The following is a 19,308-nucleotide window of genomic DNA, read 5'->3' on the forward strand; positions in this document are numbered from 1 at the left end:
GGAAAATCCCGGCCTCTTGGATCTCTCTCAGTCAGGGGGCCCTTCTGCATCCGGAACCCCAATGGTTCCAGTTGACCGCTTGGCAGTTGAGTGGAAGTTGTTGAAGGAGGCCAACCTTTCAGATAGTGTAATTAACACAATACAGGCTTCACGTAAAAAGTCTACAACCTGACTTTACGATGCCACCTGGAGGAAATTCAGTGACTGGTGCTCGGAGAGAGCCCTTAACCCTTCTTCAGCATCTGTTCCGGAGATCCTTCAGTTTCTCCAGGACGGGCTGGACAAGGGCCTCACGCTTAACACTCTCCTCAGGCAGGTGGTGGCATTAGCTTCAGTAATTTCATGGGACAGGTACACATCCCTCTCCCACCACCCTTCGATCCATAGATTTCTGAGGGAAGCCTCAAATCTGTGACCACCCATTGTGCATAGGTATGTGCATGGGACTTGCCTAAGGTTCTCCAAGCTCTCTCGGGCCCTCCTTTTGAGCCTTTACGAATGGTAGGCCTCTGTATTTTAACTCTGAAGTTATCCTTCTTGATGGCTATTACATCAGCCAGGGGGGTGTCTGAATTAGCTGCCCTTTCAGTAAGGCCAGATTTGTGTATGTTTCATGACAACCGGGTGGTTTTGCGCCTGGACCCTTCATTTGTACAAAAAATTAACTCTTGGTTTCACAGAGCTCAAGACATTGTCCTCCCTGACTTTTGTCACAAACCCCAACATGTATTGGAACGTCAGTGGCACACATTGGACATGAAAAGGGCACTCAGGATTTATATCAAATGAACTGCACCTTTTCGCAAAATTGAGTCAATGTTTGTGTCTTTCAAACTGTCTCCTTGGGGTCTAAGGCCTCATCTCCCATGTTGAGTAGGTGGATCAGAGCATGCATTTGTACTGCATATGAAACTCTTGGCTTGCCAGCTCCCAAGAAACTGACTGTACACTCTACCCGGAGCGCAGCGGCTTCAGCAGCTTGGGCCATGCAGGCTCCGATCGGAGAAATTTGTAGAGCTGCAACATAGACCTCGCCTTCCCTGTTCATCCGACATTACCGGCTGGACTCCTTTGTATCTGCACAGGCTGCATTTGGATGAAGGGTACTCCAGCGGGTGGTTCCTGGGTTGAATTAAGAGGACCAGCCGAGTCCCTCCCTTGGGCATGCAGGCTTTGGTATGTCCCAGTGCTAGACTCTAGAGCAGCGTGACAGATAAGGGGCTTTGGTAGACTTACCAGTGAACACCCTTTCTAGACACGCTGCAATAGAGTCCAGCCCCACCCTATGGCCATCTGGTCTAGTATTCTCGGGTAGGGGGGCAGTTGTACGCTCATTCTATTTGTTTATATTCCAGAGACAATACTAGTCTGTCAAGATACTTTGCCAGAAAAGCTGGGGCTCTCAGCAGAGGCGAACCTTTTATAGTGGCAGACTCAGCTCATGTCATAAGAGGGTGGAGTTATACCCAATGCTGGACTCTATCGCAGCGTGTCTAGAAAGGGCGTTCATTGGTAAGTCTACCAACGCCCCTTTATCTGAGCAAATAATCTGATATTTAATGGATTATGTTGTCGTTCAATTCATGGAAAGTTCCTGTTGGCAGAAAGAGAGACAATTTTCACTGATTCTTCTCTCTGTTGCATTTCCATAAAAATATATGCTGGAAAACTGCTGACCATTCCAAACAATGAGTTGGTGGCTATTTTGGAGATTATGGTGGGAGGTAGAAATTGACAAAATGCATAAAATGTATTTCTATTAGTGGAAGGAAAATGTAGCACTAATACATTTATTCCTTGTGCTTTCTGTGGTTTATGCTGTAAAAATGGAAAAATCTTGAATGCCATGAGGTCATTTGCAGGCTTGTTTGTGGTGCTTGGTATTCTGTTTCTTGTTTTCCTTTCCTTGCATTAATAGTTTGTGTCAGTAGACTTTTTCATTTTATTTTTTATTTATGTATTTGTCAAGTATGTATTAGATAACAGATATAATTAGAACATGATTATGATTACATGAAATGGGTCCGAATAAAAGGAGACATTAGGACAGGGATGGTAGGCACCTTGGTGCACTTATGCACGCCCCTTACAGACTTCCTAGGAATGGGGTGAGGTCAACAGTAGACAGTCTAAGGTTAACGTTTTGGGGGTTTGGGGAACAAACCACAGAGTCAGGTAGTGCATTCCAGGCATTGACAACTCTGTTGCTGAAGTCGTATTTTCTGCAATTGAGTTTGGAGCGGTTTACCTTAAGTTTTTATCTATTGTGTGCTTGTGTATTGTTGTGGTTGAAGCTGAAGTAGTCATTGACAAGTAGGACATTATAGCAGATAATTTTATGTACTATGCTTAGGTCAGACCGAAGGCGATGTAGTTCTAAGTTGTCTAAGCCCAAAAGTTCAAGTCTGGTGGTATAAGGTATTCTGTTGCGAGGAGGACTCTTCTTGTGAAATATCTCTGAACTCTCTCAGTTGTATTAATGTCCGATATGCAGTGCGGGTTCCAGACACATGAGCTGTATTTGAGAATTGGTCTAGCAAATGTTTTGTATGCTCTAGTTAGCAGTACAATATTACCAGAGAAGAAGCTATGCCATATTAGATTAACAACTCTTAATGCTCTTTTGACAATGTTGTTACAGTGGGCTCTGGCACTTAGATAATTAGAGATGAATATTCCAAGGTCCTTGACAGAGTGAGGGTCGTCTACAAGGTTGTGTCCATCCAGCTTTGTGTCCATTTTATATTCTGTTTTTTTTTTTTGCCAATGTGTAAGACAGAGTATTTATTGGTTGACATTAGAAGTTGCCACTTGTTTGACCATTCTAACACTGAAGGGTAGCAGTGTTGTCGGTGGTGTTGAGTAGTTTTACATCATCAGCGAAGAGAACGCAATTGCTTCTAATATGATTGCAGAGGTCATTTATGTAAAGTATAAAGAGTGGTGGTCCTAAAATGCTGCCTTGGAGGACTCCACTGTTAACAGGTACAGGATTTGATAGGGCACTCCCTATTTTGACCACTAGTTGACTGTTTGACAGGAATGCAGCTATCCGTTTATACTTGCACCTTCTTTTTTCTTCTATTTGTTACTTTTTCTTATTAAAATAATTGAGAGGGTATTTATATTGTATATTGGAGCAGCATTGTGTAGAATTTCATTTTGAGGCATCATCTTGAAAAATTTTAAGCTTTATTACCCTTTTAAAATGAATGACACTATATTTTTTATGTTTCTCTTTGCTTCTGAGCCTAAAATTTAAGAGATGCATTTAGTAGGGTGTAATTTGTTTTGATGGTCTGCAATATTGTCTGAAGTACCTTTTTAAAAGATGTGAGTTTGGCACAGGGTAGAAGGAAAACACAGTTATTTAATAATTCTGTGGATCAATGCAATTGGCAAACATTAAAACCTAAGCCTTACAAGCTTTGAAAGACAAAAATCCATAAGGAAATTTCTCTAACATCTGCCTGTTTGAAATGAGACTATTTTTAGTCTTTATTACAAGATTTCTAGATAAAGTCTTTGTATAACCAACGATTCCTGTGGTGCTTTTAATTACTGGGATAGCTTAGGTTAACCATGATAGCATTTTATTGCCTAAAAAATACCAGATGCACCAAAGCATTTGGCTTTCATCCCCCTCCACAGTGTTTTGCATTCTGCATTTTTACTTGTTTGGTAAGAAATTTCTGTTTTATCTCTGCTTCTTGGCAATAGTCAGATTAGAATTATTTAGCCATATGGTATTATGGTCAAGGTTGGAGTGACAGATGAAATCAGTTTTGAGGCTTCTGTTGAAATGTATTCCTGCAGTAATTTTGATAATATATTCCTTAAAACATATATAACTATAATTTGAAAAAATGGTAATCTGTTTATTTCAGTACCAAAAACAACAACTTTAAAATAAGGATATAAACGAGTATTTTCAAATTAAGCACAATATCATTCAGCATGAATAGAAAAATTGTCATAGAAAACAATATTTGGGCACACTGTTGAAATATATTTGGTGGCTTTGGTGATATTTCTGGCAGTTTTATTCCTATGTATGTAGAATGCTGTTTTAAGTTGAGGGGAATCTCTCAATAGCTATGAAATCTCTTCTACAAAGACTAGTACTTAGGGCAGATTGCAAGCTGTCATTCTTTATGATTCTTTATGGTGTAATCCAATAGTACAGATAAATTTTACATAGGGTCAGACCATTGTTCAGGATTTCTGGATTGTTTTGGATGTCTGGAAATCAAATTATACTGATTCCTAATGCAAGGAATAAACATTGATCCCATCGCTGACATTGTGGTGCGGACTGTACTACTCTTTGCTGTTGAAATATCAACATCAAGAAATGCTGATTTACTTAAGCTAGGCATATTACTTTCATGTTTACTCCTTAGAGCAGGGGTGTCCAACCTTGGTAACCTTAAGCCTGGAGGACTTCAACTCCCAGAATTCCCCAGCCAGCAAAGCTGGCTGGGGAATTCTGGGAGTTGAAGTCCTCCAGGCTTAAGGTTACCAAGGTTGGACACCCCTGCCTTAGAGATTTTCTTCTATTTTTGTTTTGAAGAGCTAATATAGTTGTAGTCATGTGTTGACCTACCTACCTACCTACCAACCTACCTATAGGTTTGAGAAAAGATACTAAGGATGGATACTGTGCTATTCATATAGACATTCCTGGACAATTTCACATTTGCCATGTCTAAAGGCAAAACTAGCCATTCTCCCTCACAGGCTCAGACCCCTCACCTATTATGTGAGAGACAATAGAGTTTATTTAGAGAGATTTATGTAAGGTTTATAATTGGGAGGGATATAAATTTAGATTAGGTATATCTCAGTGTACAAATATTAACTTGTAGTATTATGAATATTTTACTCTTTAGTATTTTCTTTCTTTTAATTTTGTATCTTTGTTTCCCATGGGAATCCGTTACAATTGCAGCTGCCAATGGCTTTGTTTATAAAAGTGCAAATATACAAGGACAAGCTTTTCATCTTATGATGCTCTTGCTTGGGAACACTTTATAAGACAGAGATATTTTAGTTGTCATAACTTCACTACACAGACCTGCTATAATCAAATTATCCATATTAGACATCTAAACAAACCCCGCTCCTGCCCAAATTTAAACAGTATTTAAAACCAGTGCTTCTAATTATTTTGCTTAAGAGAAAAGTAAGAACAAAGAAGTTTAACTGAGGAGCATGGAAAATTTAAACGACAATCACACGCATGTTTATATGAGAGTTCCTGGGTTCATGGACCATACTGAATGAGAGGCCCTGAGCCTCAATGTCATATGTAATCCTCAGAGATTTCTAAATTGTCACCAAACTGGAATATGACAGGAAGTAAAAATGATCAGATACACGACAAGAAATATAATCAAATTAACTATTTTTTAATTTTAATGTAAATTACATTCAGTTTTCATCCTGACTCCGATCCAATAATGTTGGAGTATAGTTTTTAGCCTGGAAATATGTTCATATCATGATCTAAGTCAATCTGTGATTAGTTGCAGAAGTTTAATATATAAAATCCAGCTATTGTGATTTGTAAAACGTGATTTATTGTATTGAGTCATTACATACAAATGGGCTTTAATTAATAAACTGTAGTTAAACAAATCTTGACTTAGTATATGTTATCTGAGGACAGGCAAATGAGGCTTGCTATTCACTAGCTCTGTAAAACAGACTTCTGTTTTTCTGTTTAGTATTTAATATGATTCTTCTAGTTTTTTTATTTTGTTTTGTGGAAACAGATTTCTTTTTATCTGATTGTTTACTGAGAAAGTTTATCTCAAGAGATATTAAACAATGTTTTTTTACAGATTAGAATTTGGCTTCACTTTTAAAAATCAATATTGCTGCAGTAGTTACATTTCTGATTTATTTATTTATATCACTGCTAATCTCATATGTATGATATATGTACTGTATGTATGTCAACTTTCCCGAGCCCTCTCCTGGTTTCACCTGGTTCATGCACAGTCTGTGCCTGCCTTCGTCCAACTTATTCACCTACCCCATACGACTGAGAAATTAGACTAATGGAAAGTATGGAAAAATGCTTTGTAAATATGAAAGCAAAAGTTACCACATGAGAAAAAAAGTTATGGTATAATATGTAAAAAAGACAAAAAGTGAGGTGCAGAGAGCAAGGAATGGTAAAGTTTTAAGAGACCAAAATGAAGTGGATCAGAAGAAGATGGGAATGGAAAATAAAACTGATGAAATGATATGAGATTAAATTAGAAGGAGGGAATCCTGGAATAAGTAATTTTTATTTATAGTTTATAAGGAGATGATAGCAAAATGCCAAAAAATGAGTTGCCTTCTTGGCCACAAGCGTAGTAAAGTTGCTAAAAAGACAAGAATGGATGGAAACTGAACAAGGAGGGAGATCCAATCTGGAAATAAGGAGAAATTTTCTGACCAGGAGAACCGTCAACACATGGAACAGAAGTTGCTTTCGGAAGTTGTGGGAGCTTCATCCCTGGAGGCTTTAAAGAAGAGACTAGATTGCCATCGGTCAGAAGTGGTTTAGGGTCTCCTGCTTGGGTGGGGGATTGGACTAGATGGCCTACAAGGTCCCTTCCAACTCTGTTAATCTGTTAAAAGCACTATAACCGTTAATACCCAAGATAAATAGACAAAAAAAGTCATAATTGCTGTGAGAATGTTGATAACAGTTAAAACTCAGGAGTAGATTATATAATTGGAGAAATGTCCACCTATGAATGCAATTTGTCTGTGGAGCGGCTGTGTTTATCTTGCTTAACATGTATGTGAAAAACTGCATCTAGGCTTAACAATTGGAAGAATGCTGTTATTATTCCTTTATACAAAAGGAAAGCTAACAAAAATGAATGTAGCAATTACAGGGAGACTAGATTGTTAAGTATGTCTGAGAAGATGTTTGACAGAATTCTGATTGAAACTGTGGATGAGGTCACACTGAGCAAAATTTTGGGAAGTACAGTGTGGTTTTGTGCCAAGCAGAGTGCGTAAACTAGGTTTTTGTTTTCAAGAAGTCATTGAAAAAATATGGCAATTTCTGTGGCTTACAGTTTCTTACTGCTTTGCTTTCTTTCGCATACTGTTGTTTACGCCAAATGAAAATAGCATGATGTGTATTTATGTGTCTGTGTAGCAGAAATATGGATATTTATGTATCTATATCCTGATCAAAAAGATTATAGTTTGGACAAATCCTTTTCAGTACAGGAGTTCTGAACTTAGAACTATTAATTTAGTGACTGCTTAGAGTTGCAACCGCACAGATATCAGTGGCTTACAAGTCGTCCTCACACTTACAATATTACAGCATCCCTTCGGTTATACAATGAAAATTTGGGTCCTTGGAAACTCACATATATTTGATAGTTGCAATGTCCCAGGGACATGTGATCACCATTTGTGACCTTCCCAGTCAGCTTCTGACAGAGTCAACGGGGGAAGGCAGATTTGTTTAATGACCGAATGATTTACTAAACAACTGCAGAGATTTGCTTAACAATCCAGTGATGGTATTCGACTGGTTCTGCCCAGTTCTGGAGAGCTGGTAGGAGCGATGAGCAGTGGAGACCGAACCGTTTCTCTCCACTGCTCTGCTGGCTCTGCTGTTGGGCCCACCCACCTGCCTGGGCTCCCATACTCACCTTTATCTGCTGAATTTGAAGCACAGCTGCTTTACGTGGCACAGAATAGTGCCGCGCGGCACCTGCTGAAGTGACCGGGATCGTGCAGGCTTCAAGGTCATCAACTCATTTAATTACCACCTTGCTTAGCAATGGAAATTCTGGTCCCAACAATACTCATAAATTGAGGACTAACTGTATTTCCTGTTCAAAAATTTATATTTTAATGAAGTCCATGTTTAAAACTTCTTGTTGCAGATTATTCCACTGTTGTTAAAAATAACCCTGAAATCAAGTTCTTGCATGAGATATTTTCCCCATTCCTAGTACTTCTTCCTTGTACTTCTTCCTTCTCTGACAGAAGCCTTCTGGAAATCTTAATTGATGCCTTGTCTTCATTTTTGCTAAATAATTTTCTGAAGATGAACTTTTGCTCTTTGCTATCTTGACTAAATATTAAAATGATCAGGCTGGAGCTAGTGATATGTAAAATCCCTCTGGTCTGAAGATAGAGGGGCTGTTAGGTCTTTGAATGGATGGAAGATTTATCAATTTGCACAATGCTGTGAGAATATAATTTACTTTAGGCCAGAATTATAACTCTTTTAAATGTGACTGCAAGTCTTGCTGCAAGAATGGAATTAATTCCAATGGGATCTTATTTTATCATGTACATTCAGAAACTTCAGTTGGGTTAAGAACATTACTTCAAAATATTTTTTTTGTCTCTAGCAGTTTAACCTACTCCCTTAATAAATTTTGAATTGTAACAATAAAATTTTGAAGGATATACTTAAGCCAAACATTGATTTGTTGGAAATATTGACAGTAATATTGTCCATATGTTTTATATACTACATATGGTTCACATGTTATAGAGATTATATTTTTATACATTTTAATTAAAAAAATCACTATATTCCAAAATTGCTTAAAAATAAAATCCATGATACTTGAATTCATAATCCCATCTAGTTTTTCATGATGTAATGCTATATGTCATGAAAATATGGTTCTATACATTTTCCAAGTCTGGGAAACAATACTGAACAATTTGAATATCAGCCTATGAAAAAAGTTATATGTTATGGCACAGAACTCTTCATTGTCCATATTGAAATAATTATAGTTATCAATGCCTTTCCAATCCATTTTTGAGCATTTACTCCTTCCCTTTCACAGAAATGTTTCCCTTAATTGTAGATAGCTCTAAAGCTTTTGGATTATTTGGATTTTTATAGGATTATTTTAAACCCAAGATTTTTATGTAACAGGCAGATTAACAACTAGATATTTACCTGAAAGGTTTCTTTAAATTCAAGATATCCTCCTGCCAAAAAGAATCTAAATTTTAAAAAGTCTCTATTAATGTATTGCCTGAAAAAAATATTTCATTTTAAATTATACTGATTGGGAAGAAAAATTTCATTTTTATTTCAGGTAAATATAATAAATGAGACATATAATTTCTTTCCTTACCAGTAGGTGGCAAGATCCCACAGAAACTTTCCCATCTGGACTTCCTTGAAAAGATTCTGCCACAAAAGGCAATGCAGTCTAATAGTCAGTGCTCAGCTTAATATCAATTACAAAAAATGATCTTCATAGTTGAACAAGCTCAGAATTTTAAAAACAAAATATTAAGTGAAAATTATTATTTTATATTATGCATTTGATTGATTATGTGCCGTCAAGTCATTTTCAACTTTTGCCAACTGCATAGATTTTCTCCATGTTGATCTATCTCTAACCTCATTTTTGAAATCTTCCAGTGGTGAGACCCTAATTGAATCCACCACCTTGCTACTGGTCATCCACTTCTTTTTCCTTCTACTTTCCCAGAAGTAAAGCCTTTTCCAAAGAGCTGGGTCTTAGCATAATGTGTCCAAAGCAGGAAGATTTGGATCAGGTCATTTGTCCCTGGAGTGAGAGTTATGGATTGACTTATTCAATAATCCATCAATTTACCACCTAATTCTAGAACATTTCTTAAACACTTTGTTCTCAATACTCTTTCCCCTTTTACAAATTTAGAACCTCCCAAAGAGCTTTTGTTTGTGTGGGTTACTGTTATCAATATTCACCATATTAAAAATTAAAATGATTTTGCAGATCCCTGAGTAAATCTTGAGGGACCCCCAGAGGTTCTCAAACCAGACTTTAATAACACAGTTCTAAATTAAAATGCAACCTTTTAAAAATATTGCTAAAGTGTAGACACAGACATAAACATATACAGTCATCTTAGGCTTCAACAAATTAAAAAGGATTGGAACTTGCACTTCCAATCAGAATATTATGCTACTTACTATTCAAGGCATGAAAAATAAAGAAGGAATGGTTTTGCTCTAACCATTGATGTAGAAGTGAAGGAGCTTGATGAGTTTTGTAGTCAAGTTTGATTTGAATTTCAAGTATGACAAAACATGCAAGTGAGATACGCTGCTTGTGGTTGGAGAATTGCAAGATAAAAATGTAGTTGGACTAAGCCATAGAAAATAAAGACAAAGCAGGAGAACAGCTTATACATTTTTGACAAAGTAATGGTTTCTTCATTGCTATCACATACTTCAAACATCCAAAACAGTACACGTATACATGGACCTAACCAGATATAGCATATAGAAGTACAATTTAATATATAATTAACACAAGGAAATGGAAGAGGTAAATTATAACATGTGAGCTGGCTGGGTGACTTGGGACCAATCATTCTCTCTCAGTCCAACCTACTCACATGATTATAGTTATGGAGAAAATAGGAGGCGGAAGGAATATCAAATATGTTCACTGCCTTGAGTTATTTATAAAACATCATAAAGGTTGGATTAAAGAAATCTAAAAAATGGGAAGAAACAAATCGTGAACCATTTATGTGCAAATCCCAAGCCAACAAAAAAGGCAAAAGAACAAAGTCAACCAGCTATCAGTACAATCTTGAGATATACCAACTGTTATCAAAGAAAACATCAGTGCTGCTTTGACGTCTTGAACTCATTGATAGGGAACCAGAGGAACTGTGGAATTAAATCAAAGGCATTTTTGAGGATGAATGTGAAATGAGATTACCCCAAAAATAGAATAAAGCAAACTAGATATCAGAACAGACAGTGAATATTGCCCAAAAGAGAAGAGAAGACAAAGGCAAGAAAGACATGATTTCAAGAAGGAACTTAACACGGAATTTCAAAAACCTGTTAGAAGAGACAAGAAATAGTAAAGACATTGAAAATGAAGACAGTCACATAAAAACAAGATAAGTCATCCAAAAGATTTCCTGCAACCAGGAGATTGCAACCTTGAATTGATAATATTAAGAAACATCAATGGATAGATAATAACTGAGTCAAAAAAAGATCCAACAAAGAGGATTATGTTGAAATTCTATACAATAGAGATATCAACATTTAAGATACTTTAGACAACATTCCCGACTTATTTTTTTTTTACCAGGGAATGCTTGGAAGAATGGATCCACCAGAAAAGTTTCAAATTATTTCTTTCCTTGTTTATAATAAGGAAAGGAGTCCCTGCGGATTTTACTTTGCTAGTCATTGCCAACTATAGGGGGCGGAACTCATTCTGTTTCCATTCCTTTTTATAATGCTACATCCCTGTTTATAGTACTACATCCCTGTTTATAATACTGGTTGTAAATTATCTTTGGCTATTTATAGGGCATTACTTTGTTAAAATAAAAACAGAAGAATTTTAGAATGATTCTAGTTATGCAGAGGTTAGATTTGAAGGGTAATAGTGATGTGGAATATACATGGGCACATATGTAACCCCTATAAGGTACACCTGAAATCATATACATACTTTCCTAAGATCCTATTTCCTAAGATAAGATACATATTTTACTAAAATACATACTCAGAATCACATTTTACTGTTTCAGTGCAGATCCATATACAGCCATAATACTGATAGGGAAAGTTATCTATAAATGAAAAAAATCCAGATTAATGAAAGGTTTGTCAAGTTGCTTCTCCTCAGATTTTGGATGGAGCATAAATATCCAGCAGATTCATGTGGATTCATTATGTACCCATCAACATCAGCTCCAGTGAGCTTGCTGTCTTCTGCAAAATATATCCTGACCAGAAAAAAATACTTAATGATTCTTATTATATAAATGACAACAATAGGGAATAAACATTAGTTGAACTTTGCTCCTTCCAAAAAGCTAAATAGAGTTGAATTAGGTGTATGCTTGTATAGGAGATCCCTTTGAAATCCAAAGACTTTAGTCAGAGAAGCTGAGAATAAATAATAGACAAAAGCAGTGACAAACTATTTCTGTGTTGTTGTCAAGAATACTACACGGATGTCTTCATGTAATCACTGGGAATTAAGCCCAACTCAAGAAAAATTTGTATTTTATTGATGCACAGAAATACAGCCTTGTTATAAGAGATGCACATAATCAGAAATTATGAAACAGAGCCATAAATATTATTTGTCTTTAGATAGACAACCTACTTTGATTTACATGATTTTTCTCACTAGTGTGGCAGCGAAGATCACAACAGAATCTCCCATTGTTAAAAATTAAATTGTAGTTTCTCAAAATATTCATACCTGAAAAAGTTGGTTAGATTTATCATTTAGGGAAACAATTAAACTTCAGATTATGGATCACAATTGGATTGTTTTCTAATTATTTAGTTTAAGTATAATTTCTGATTTAAACAATAGTTTTCAACTGTTAATTGAAGAAAAGATTTTTTTAAAAAATGTTGTATTTGTGTTTTATTAATTATACTGTACTGAAGAATGAGGGACCATGGAAGTATATAAGCTAAGAATCATCTAGAGCAAGGCTGTCAAACTTCTGGCCCATGGGCTGGATGTGTCACATGCTGGCCATGCCCATGCCTGGTTTAGCGAAGGGGAAAAAGTCCTGATACGTTACGTGATGTTGCCATGACAACATGAGTTGATACCCCTGATCTAGAGAGATCAATGTTTTGGCTGATTTTAGAAACTTGAGTAGGATTGAACCTAGTTAATATTTGAAAATGTAACCAGAAAATTCTAAATCAGGTTTTCTAGAAAGATTCTGGAAATAAATAATGGCAAGCCATTCTATATTTTTACCAGAATGATTCCATCAATAGTTCCATGGAGTCACCAGAATTTGAACTTGACTCATGAGGAGATTTTGAATTTACTGTTGTGTACATCACATCAAAGTACTAATTATAGTGGGCATTATGCCTAAGTTAACTATGCAAGCCTCTTAGGTAATGTCAAATGCTTTATGCAAAATGTCCTCTGAATGAGGATATACAAAAACAACTAATATCTTATGCAGTGTTTCTATATTTAGAGAAGTTCTCTCCTGTTGTCAAACCAATTAGAATGCAATCCCACTTTTCATTACTTATATAGTTTGCAGTGTTACTTCTAAGTAGATAATATGTTATTTGCTTTGTGCAGTTGCAATCATGGAGATATTTTCTGTGTAATTCACCTTATTGTATTAAAATATACATGCAGCAAAACAGGTTCAAAAATATATTCAGCCCTAGAAGTGTAATGGATGTTCTGTTTAATTTTGCTCTTGAGACTTTGTCCAGTAATTCCAGTTACTGAAAGCTTTGAGGCTATAATAAATATGCAACTTACATGCTGAGTTTTCTTCCAGTTTAGATAACTACCAATCAAAGCTTTGTGATGGCATAGTATGCCTCATTGAATGAATTATAGCTTCCTTATTAAAGCATATCAATATCATATTCTTAAAAAAATCTGAGACCAATAAAATACTTATGGGAGAAATTATCTATGAAAGTAAGATTCCTGTGATATAGGAGAAAAAAGATTTGCTATTTTATAGACATTAAGCTGTACTTGAGCATTTTAAAATGTATTCAAATAGCTGCACTTTAGAAGCCCAATAATCTTACCTATGATTTTCAAAACCATTGTGACAAGATCAAGCTGGGAAAATCAGTCTAGAATGGATTTTTTAAAGAAGCTTGGGTTTAGGCAAATTTGGGCATACATTTTAGAGGACTGATTGAGTAAGAAACAAATATAAGCTTGGTTCTATCAGAATTCCTTTTTTGGCTGACAGTGGCTAGTGCAGCAAATGCAAACTCTTATTATAGAAAACTGAACTACAAATGCCAGCCTCACCCAGCTGTGTAATCCATAGTACATCCATTTTGAATAATAGTTTTTCCCATAGCTCTCAGTCCTCTGATCCTCAAAATGTTAAGTGTAGCTAATTATTAACTTGTGAGCTTGTATATATTTTTTGAAAACTAAGCCTTATACAGTTAGGTAGGACTTGGAGAGACTTTGAGGATTCTAATATTATTATTTCAATACTGCTCATGTTCTGTCTCAATCATAGCCTCTCAAAAATGAACTTGAAATAGGCTCCTGAAAAGTTACATAATTGTTCAATAGGATTAAGGGTATTTTATTAACATGAAGTAATAAATGTGCAGTACAGAAAAGAGTGTAGGTTTCCACAGTTTGCAACATCTATGACTACAGCTTCTTTTTATATAACTTAAAGGTTTCTGATAGTCTGGCCTGAATTTTGAGCATTTTCAATCTCTATAGACTTTTTAGTGCAAATTGACTGGTATTTTGAATAGAAGCATGTAGCTTTTTACAGGCAGGATGAAAGGGGGTTCTTTCGGTTCAGGTTTTATTTATTCATCACATTTCACAGAGGAAGGGCATTCAGTATTCTAAGAGGTCGACATTTTTTTTTTCAATTACATAGCTCTGCAAAACTGTCCCCTTGCCTCCAAAAGCAACACTTCTGCTGAGGTGCCCCTTTTGTTAGGAACATAGGTAAATAGGTAGGCTTCTGTTAGACTTAGCTGGCAGAAAGTTAATCAACTTATCTTTCAGTCATCCTTTTCCTTGGGGGTGTGGGGTGGGGGCTGATATGATAAAGCATCTTATATATATATTCATAACTATGTTTTTACTTATACCTATTATCTTGTAAGCAATTGACAAAAATAATAAACAAACAAACAAACAAACAAATAAATAAATAAAAATCTTCTCCATGCATCTCACAGGAATGTAGATATATTCAGCAATCTGAAATTGCCTAAATCCACTTTTATTTGCTAGCTATATTCTCTTTCTCCTTCTTTGACTCCAACATGACCTTTCCTGTAGCTCTTTAGAAGATTCTTATTTCCTTTCCCGTCTCTTGAGAGCCGTATGTATGTGAAAACCTTATCTGTTTTCTCTCAGTTTCTTCCCATCCTTAAATTTTCAGCTGCAAATATAATTGTATATCTAGGAGATTATGTGACATAATGACAGTGGTATTCTGTTCCATTCTGTCATTTAAATGGTAACTAGCATCATCTTTGCCTTTACTTTCTGAAATCGATGAAAAGGACTTAAGATCTGCAGCGGTCCATTAGCCTATAATTGGAAATGTATTTGTACATATTCATTGTCAAATACATACAAGATTTACCTTATAAAGTAGTATTCCAAATGACAAACTGAAGTAGCAGTATCACAATCTAATTTCATTTAAAAGAAAAAGAAAAGAAATGTACAGATTTTGAAAGAAAAAGAAAATTCCAAAAGTGCAGATCTTGGTTATCATTCTAACTTAATTTCTTCTGGAAAAAAATATATTTCCAACTTTCAGTATGGTCACAAGTTACTAGGCACCTACATTACAAAACAAATAATATATTTTCAAGGAAATCTCATAAGGGAGGAACATCCCTGTCTGAGGAAAATAATAGCAATTCACAAGCATAGTCCCTGACAATTTCTATATAAGTTGGAATGGATAATAGTTATATGGGCAGGTATTAATTTTCAATATCAGCAATGACAAAAAAAGCTTTTCAACTCGAAGTTTTTATGTTTAAAGTAAAATATTTTATATCCAACTATCCTTTGTATGTAGAAGCATCAAACATTGGTTAAATGGATCTGATGAAATTGCATCAGTGGATGCTGTAATGTCTAGTGGTTCCTGTATATATGTATGCAATACATTTTCTTGGGTGTATTTGGTGGTATCAGCATATAGCCAAGCGACAAGAAATCGGTAGAATTTTTACACATGAACAAACTTTCATGTTGCATGAGTTCAGAAATAATTCCTTTTTTTACACATTCTACCTACACAATGAAAACTTTTTCCGGATTTGGCCAGGGAGAAACAAAATTAGGCTTGGAGTTGAAAATGACAAGTCAAATGACAAGCTTTAAGCAAGCACAACGCTAAAATAAATCCAGGCCTATTCTAGATCTTGTGAAGAGATTTGCTCCAAATATTGGAGAAAGGAAAAGGATTTTTAAGAATAATCTTTGGTACCTATAATCCATGAGTATCAAACTCAAGGCCCACAGGTCGGATCCAGCCCACAGGATAATTAGATTTAGCCTATAGCCACACCCTGGAAAGACTGGCCCGCGGTGCCCTGCCAGCGAAAACAGACCTCAAGGAAGTTGCACGTGGCCCACCCAGGCTCTGTTTTTGGCTGTAATGGCCTCCTGTAACCCCCTGCCAGTGAAAACGGAGCTTGGGGAAGCTGTGTGGCGCATCCAGGCTCTGTTTTTGCCCATCACAGCCAAAAACGGAGCCTCGATGAATGACATTGAGCTGGCCAAGCCCACCTGTCTCCGTCCCAGCAAGGGCATGTGGCCCTCAATGAAATTGAGTTTGACATCCCTGCTATAGTCCCACCAGTGGCATAATTGAGTATTTTAAACTGTAATCTAAATGATAGACTACTCGGTAGTGGTCACTGTTACTGTGAGGGATGGATTACTTTGGTGATGTCTTCACTTGGGAGGAATGGAGAATAATCCAGTAAGTCACATGATCTAAATTTCCTTTATACATTTTTACACATTTTAAATTTCCTTTACACATTTTGACAAACATATTTAACTGAATGCAGTAAGGAAGCAGATGAATAGAGAAAAGAAATACTTCATACTAGATATTAAGGAAGTTTTACTTGAGACAGGGATAGCATTAAACAGTCATTGTTATCATATGAAACTGTCAGTAGAAAGAAGTTATTTTACTTTTGTGAGGTTGTCTCAACAAATGAATTGGTATTCTGTTTATTTGAAAGTTCTGTTTTGATGCACCAAAACATTGCTATTAATTTCTGAAAACTGACAAACATATACTACACTGTATATGTTCGGGTTAAAAAATATTTCCATCTTACTCTCTAGGCATGCCTTCAGTCAAGTTGAATACACAAAATCTCACGGTTGTTGAAGGCAAAACTATCACTTTATACTGTGAAGCCACAGGAAGTCCATCACCAACGATAGCTTGGGTTTTCAATAATATTGTTTCAAAACATGAGGTAAGATTTTAATATTAAAATATGTATATTAGCCATTGCAAAACTCAAGTTTTGAACAGGCATTAATTTATCTCGGGTGGTCTTCATTTATGCTGATACTCATTTCATCAAGGACATTTGGGTCCTGATACAACTTTTTCAAAAGAGAATGCACCTGCTTCAGAATGATGGCATTATATACCTTTACTTGGGAAAATGTTAATTTCCTCCTGAAATCATCTGAATATCTTGTTTTGCTTCTTAAGGGGCTAGGAAGGACATGAAACAAGCTGGATAATGGGGAAAATCAAACTACCAAAACCCCTTTCTAGTCTCTTGGGCTCTATGAGCCCATAGTATCATAGAAGACATCACCTTGTTCACCACAGTGGATGTTGTCCAAGTGCCATCCAAGCATAATAGACTATCTGCAAAGAGGTCCTCAAAACAAGCAGTGTGTATATGGTGCTTGTTTTATCCACATTAGTAGTTAATAAAGTTTTTGAAAGTGTTCTTATGTAAATTAATTAAGTACATCTGTTGGCATTAATAGTATGCAGAAAATCATACTCAGTTTTCAATGGAAATTCTCTAAGCCTGTGTATTTCTTTGTATTCCTTCTAGAGTGATACAAATAAGAACCCCGCTTCTTTTACTATAAAGAATGTCTCATCAAGTGACAGTGGCATACAGATTTACTGTATAGCAGAAAATACTGTGGGTGAAGACCAAGCTTCTGTTGACCTCACCGTGTTCTGTATGTAAATAACTTTGGATAAAATTTTCATGCAGAAAATTGTTGCCTAATGAAAAAAAATGGGAACTAACATTTTGCAATTTAAGTTGAACTTTTCCCAGAAAGAGAGATCGTTTATAAAATAAATATTTTCAAGAAGTTAGGTAGAATAGAATAGAATAGAATAGAATAGAATAGAATAGAATAGAATAGAATAGAATAGAATAGAATAGAACAGAGCTGGAGGGGCCTTGGAGGTCTTTTAGTCCAGCCCCCTGCTCAAGCAGGAGAACTTATACTATTTCAGATGAGTGAGATTGAAAATTGTCTCCTTTTTTTTCTTGGCTGTCCTCAATGCTGTCCTTATAGTGATAATTACCACGCCATCACACCAATGAAATTCTTTATTTGAATTTGCTATAGGATTCAGTGTATTTAGTACTATTACTACATCAGCCATTAAGCAATGGTATGGGTAAATGCCAGCAGTAGGGTAAATGGTACTATGCTATGGCCTGTAGGAGGATGTTCCAGTCAGTATTAAGATTATTTCTTATTCAGTCCTCTAAAGTGGTCTGTCCTTAAAGGACATGCAGTTTCTAAGACTGTCTCCCACTGACTACTGAAATTTGTCTGGCAATTCTTAGTTTTGATAGCAACCTTAGAAAAGGAATAATGAAATGGAGGGTTTGGTGGGACTAAATTAGGAGGCATCTGGTAGAACAGTCGCAAGCTCTCCTGGTTTCCATAGAAGCCCCCAAATCAATTCCTACCATCCACCAATGGTGTGGTAGTCAACAGAGGTGGTATGGGTCCTAGCAACTCCTCTTAGACAATTCTTTTATTATTATACTCAAACAAGATTCTTTTCAAATTTAATTCCTCCTACCTTTCTGCTTGTAAATTAGCTTTATTTGAACAAGCTGACTGATTGACAAGGAAGAGAATACATGAAAGACTCAGGTTATTTTTTTCATTGTTCTTATTATAGTTGCACCAAATATCACATATCTTGAAATACCATATTCGGACCATCACTGGTGCATTCCATTCAGTGTGAGGGGAAATCCACAACCAGTCTTGACATGGCTGCACGATGGGGCTAAACTGAATGAATCAGAATATATCTGGACCAAAATACATGTTACCAATCGGACAGAATATCATGGCTGCCTTCAGCTGGACAATCCTACTCATGTCAACAATGGGAATTATACTTTGGTGGCACAGAATCAGTATGGAAAAGATGAAGCCAACGTCTCTGCTTATTTTATGGAAGATCCTGGAGGTAGTAAGTAATAATATAATCAGAATATTGTTGAAGTGCTAAGTAGGTTTTTAAAATATATACAATGGTAGCATTAGGTGTAATAAAGTCAGGTGTAAAAATTAAGCATTCATCTATTTCCTTGCAAAATTAAAGTAAATTTTAGTCACATACTATTAAGCTAAAAGGTCAGATGATTAAAATGCAAAGATATGCAAATATAATATAATCTTCCTCTGAGTGAATAGCAAAGTAGCCTTAACTTTTCATGATGGCTTAAATTTCTGCTTAGGTTCTTTAGCCAATAATAGAATATTCTTATATGGTTAA

The 19,308-nt window shown here is 35.9% G+C and overlaps 1 protein-coding gene across 13 annotated transcripts in view; it reads left to right on the forward strand.

Annotated features, from left to right (window-relative positions):
- NTRK2 (neurotrophic receptor tyrosine kinase 2) overlaps nt 1-19,308 on the forward strand; it is a 197,258-nt gene that overhangs the window by 37,395 nt on the left and 140,555 nt on the right. For 8 of the 13 annotated variants that reach the window (XM_087957874.1, XM_087957872.1, XM_087957878.1 and 5 more), the window contains exons 7-9: nt 16,860-16,996; nt 17,600-17,732; nt 18,703-19,002. In XM_087957874.1, the coding sequence (XP_087814000.1) occupies nt 16,860-16,996; nt 17,600-17,732; nt 18,703-19,002 (570 nt within the window). The remainder of the gene's footprint in view (nt 1-16,859; nt 16,997-17,599; nt 17,733-18,702; nt 19,003-19,308) is intronic. The other 5 variants (XM_087957875.1, XM_087957877.1, XM_087957882.1 and 2 more) reach the window with 1 other exon arrangement.

This window comes from Notechis scutatus, chromosome 2, assembly GCF_049901735.1.
Source record: "Notechis scutatus isolate UNSWTSFEM ecotype Mainland chromosome 2, rNotScu1.2, whole genome shotgun sequence".
NCBI classification, from domain to species: Eukaryota; Metazoa; Chordata; class Lepidosauria; order Squamata; family Elapidae; genus Notechis; species Notechis scutatus.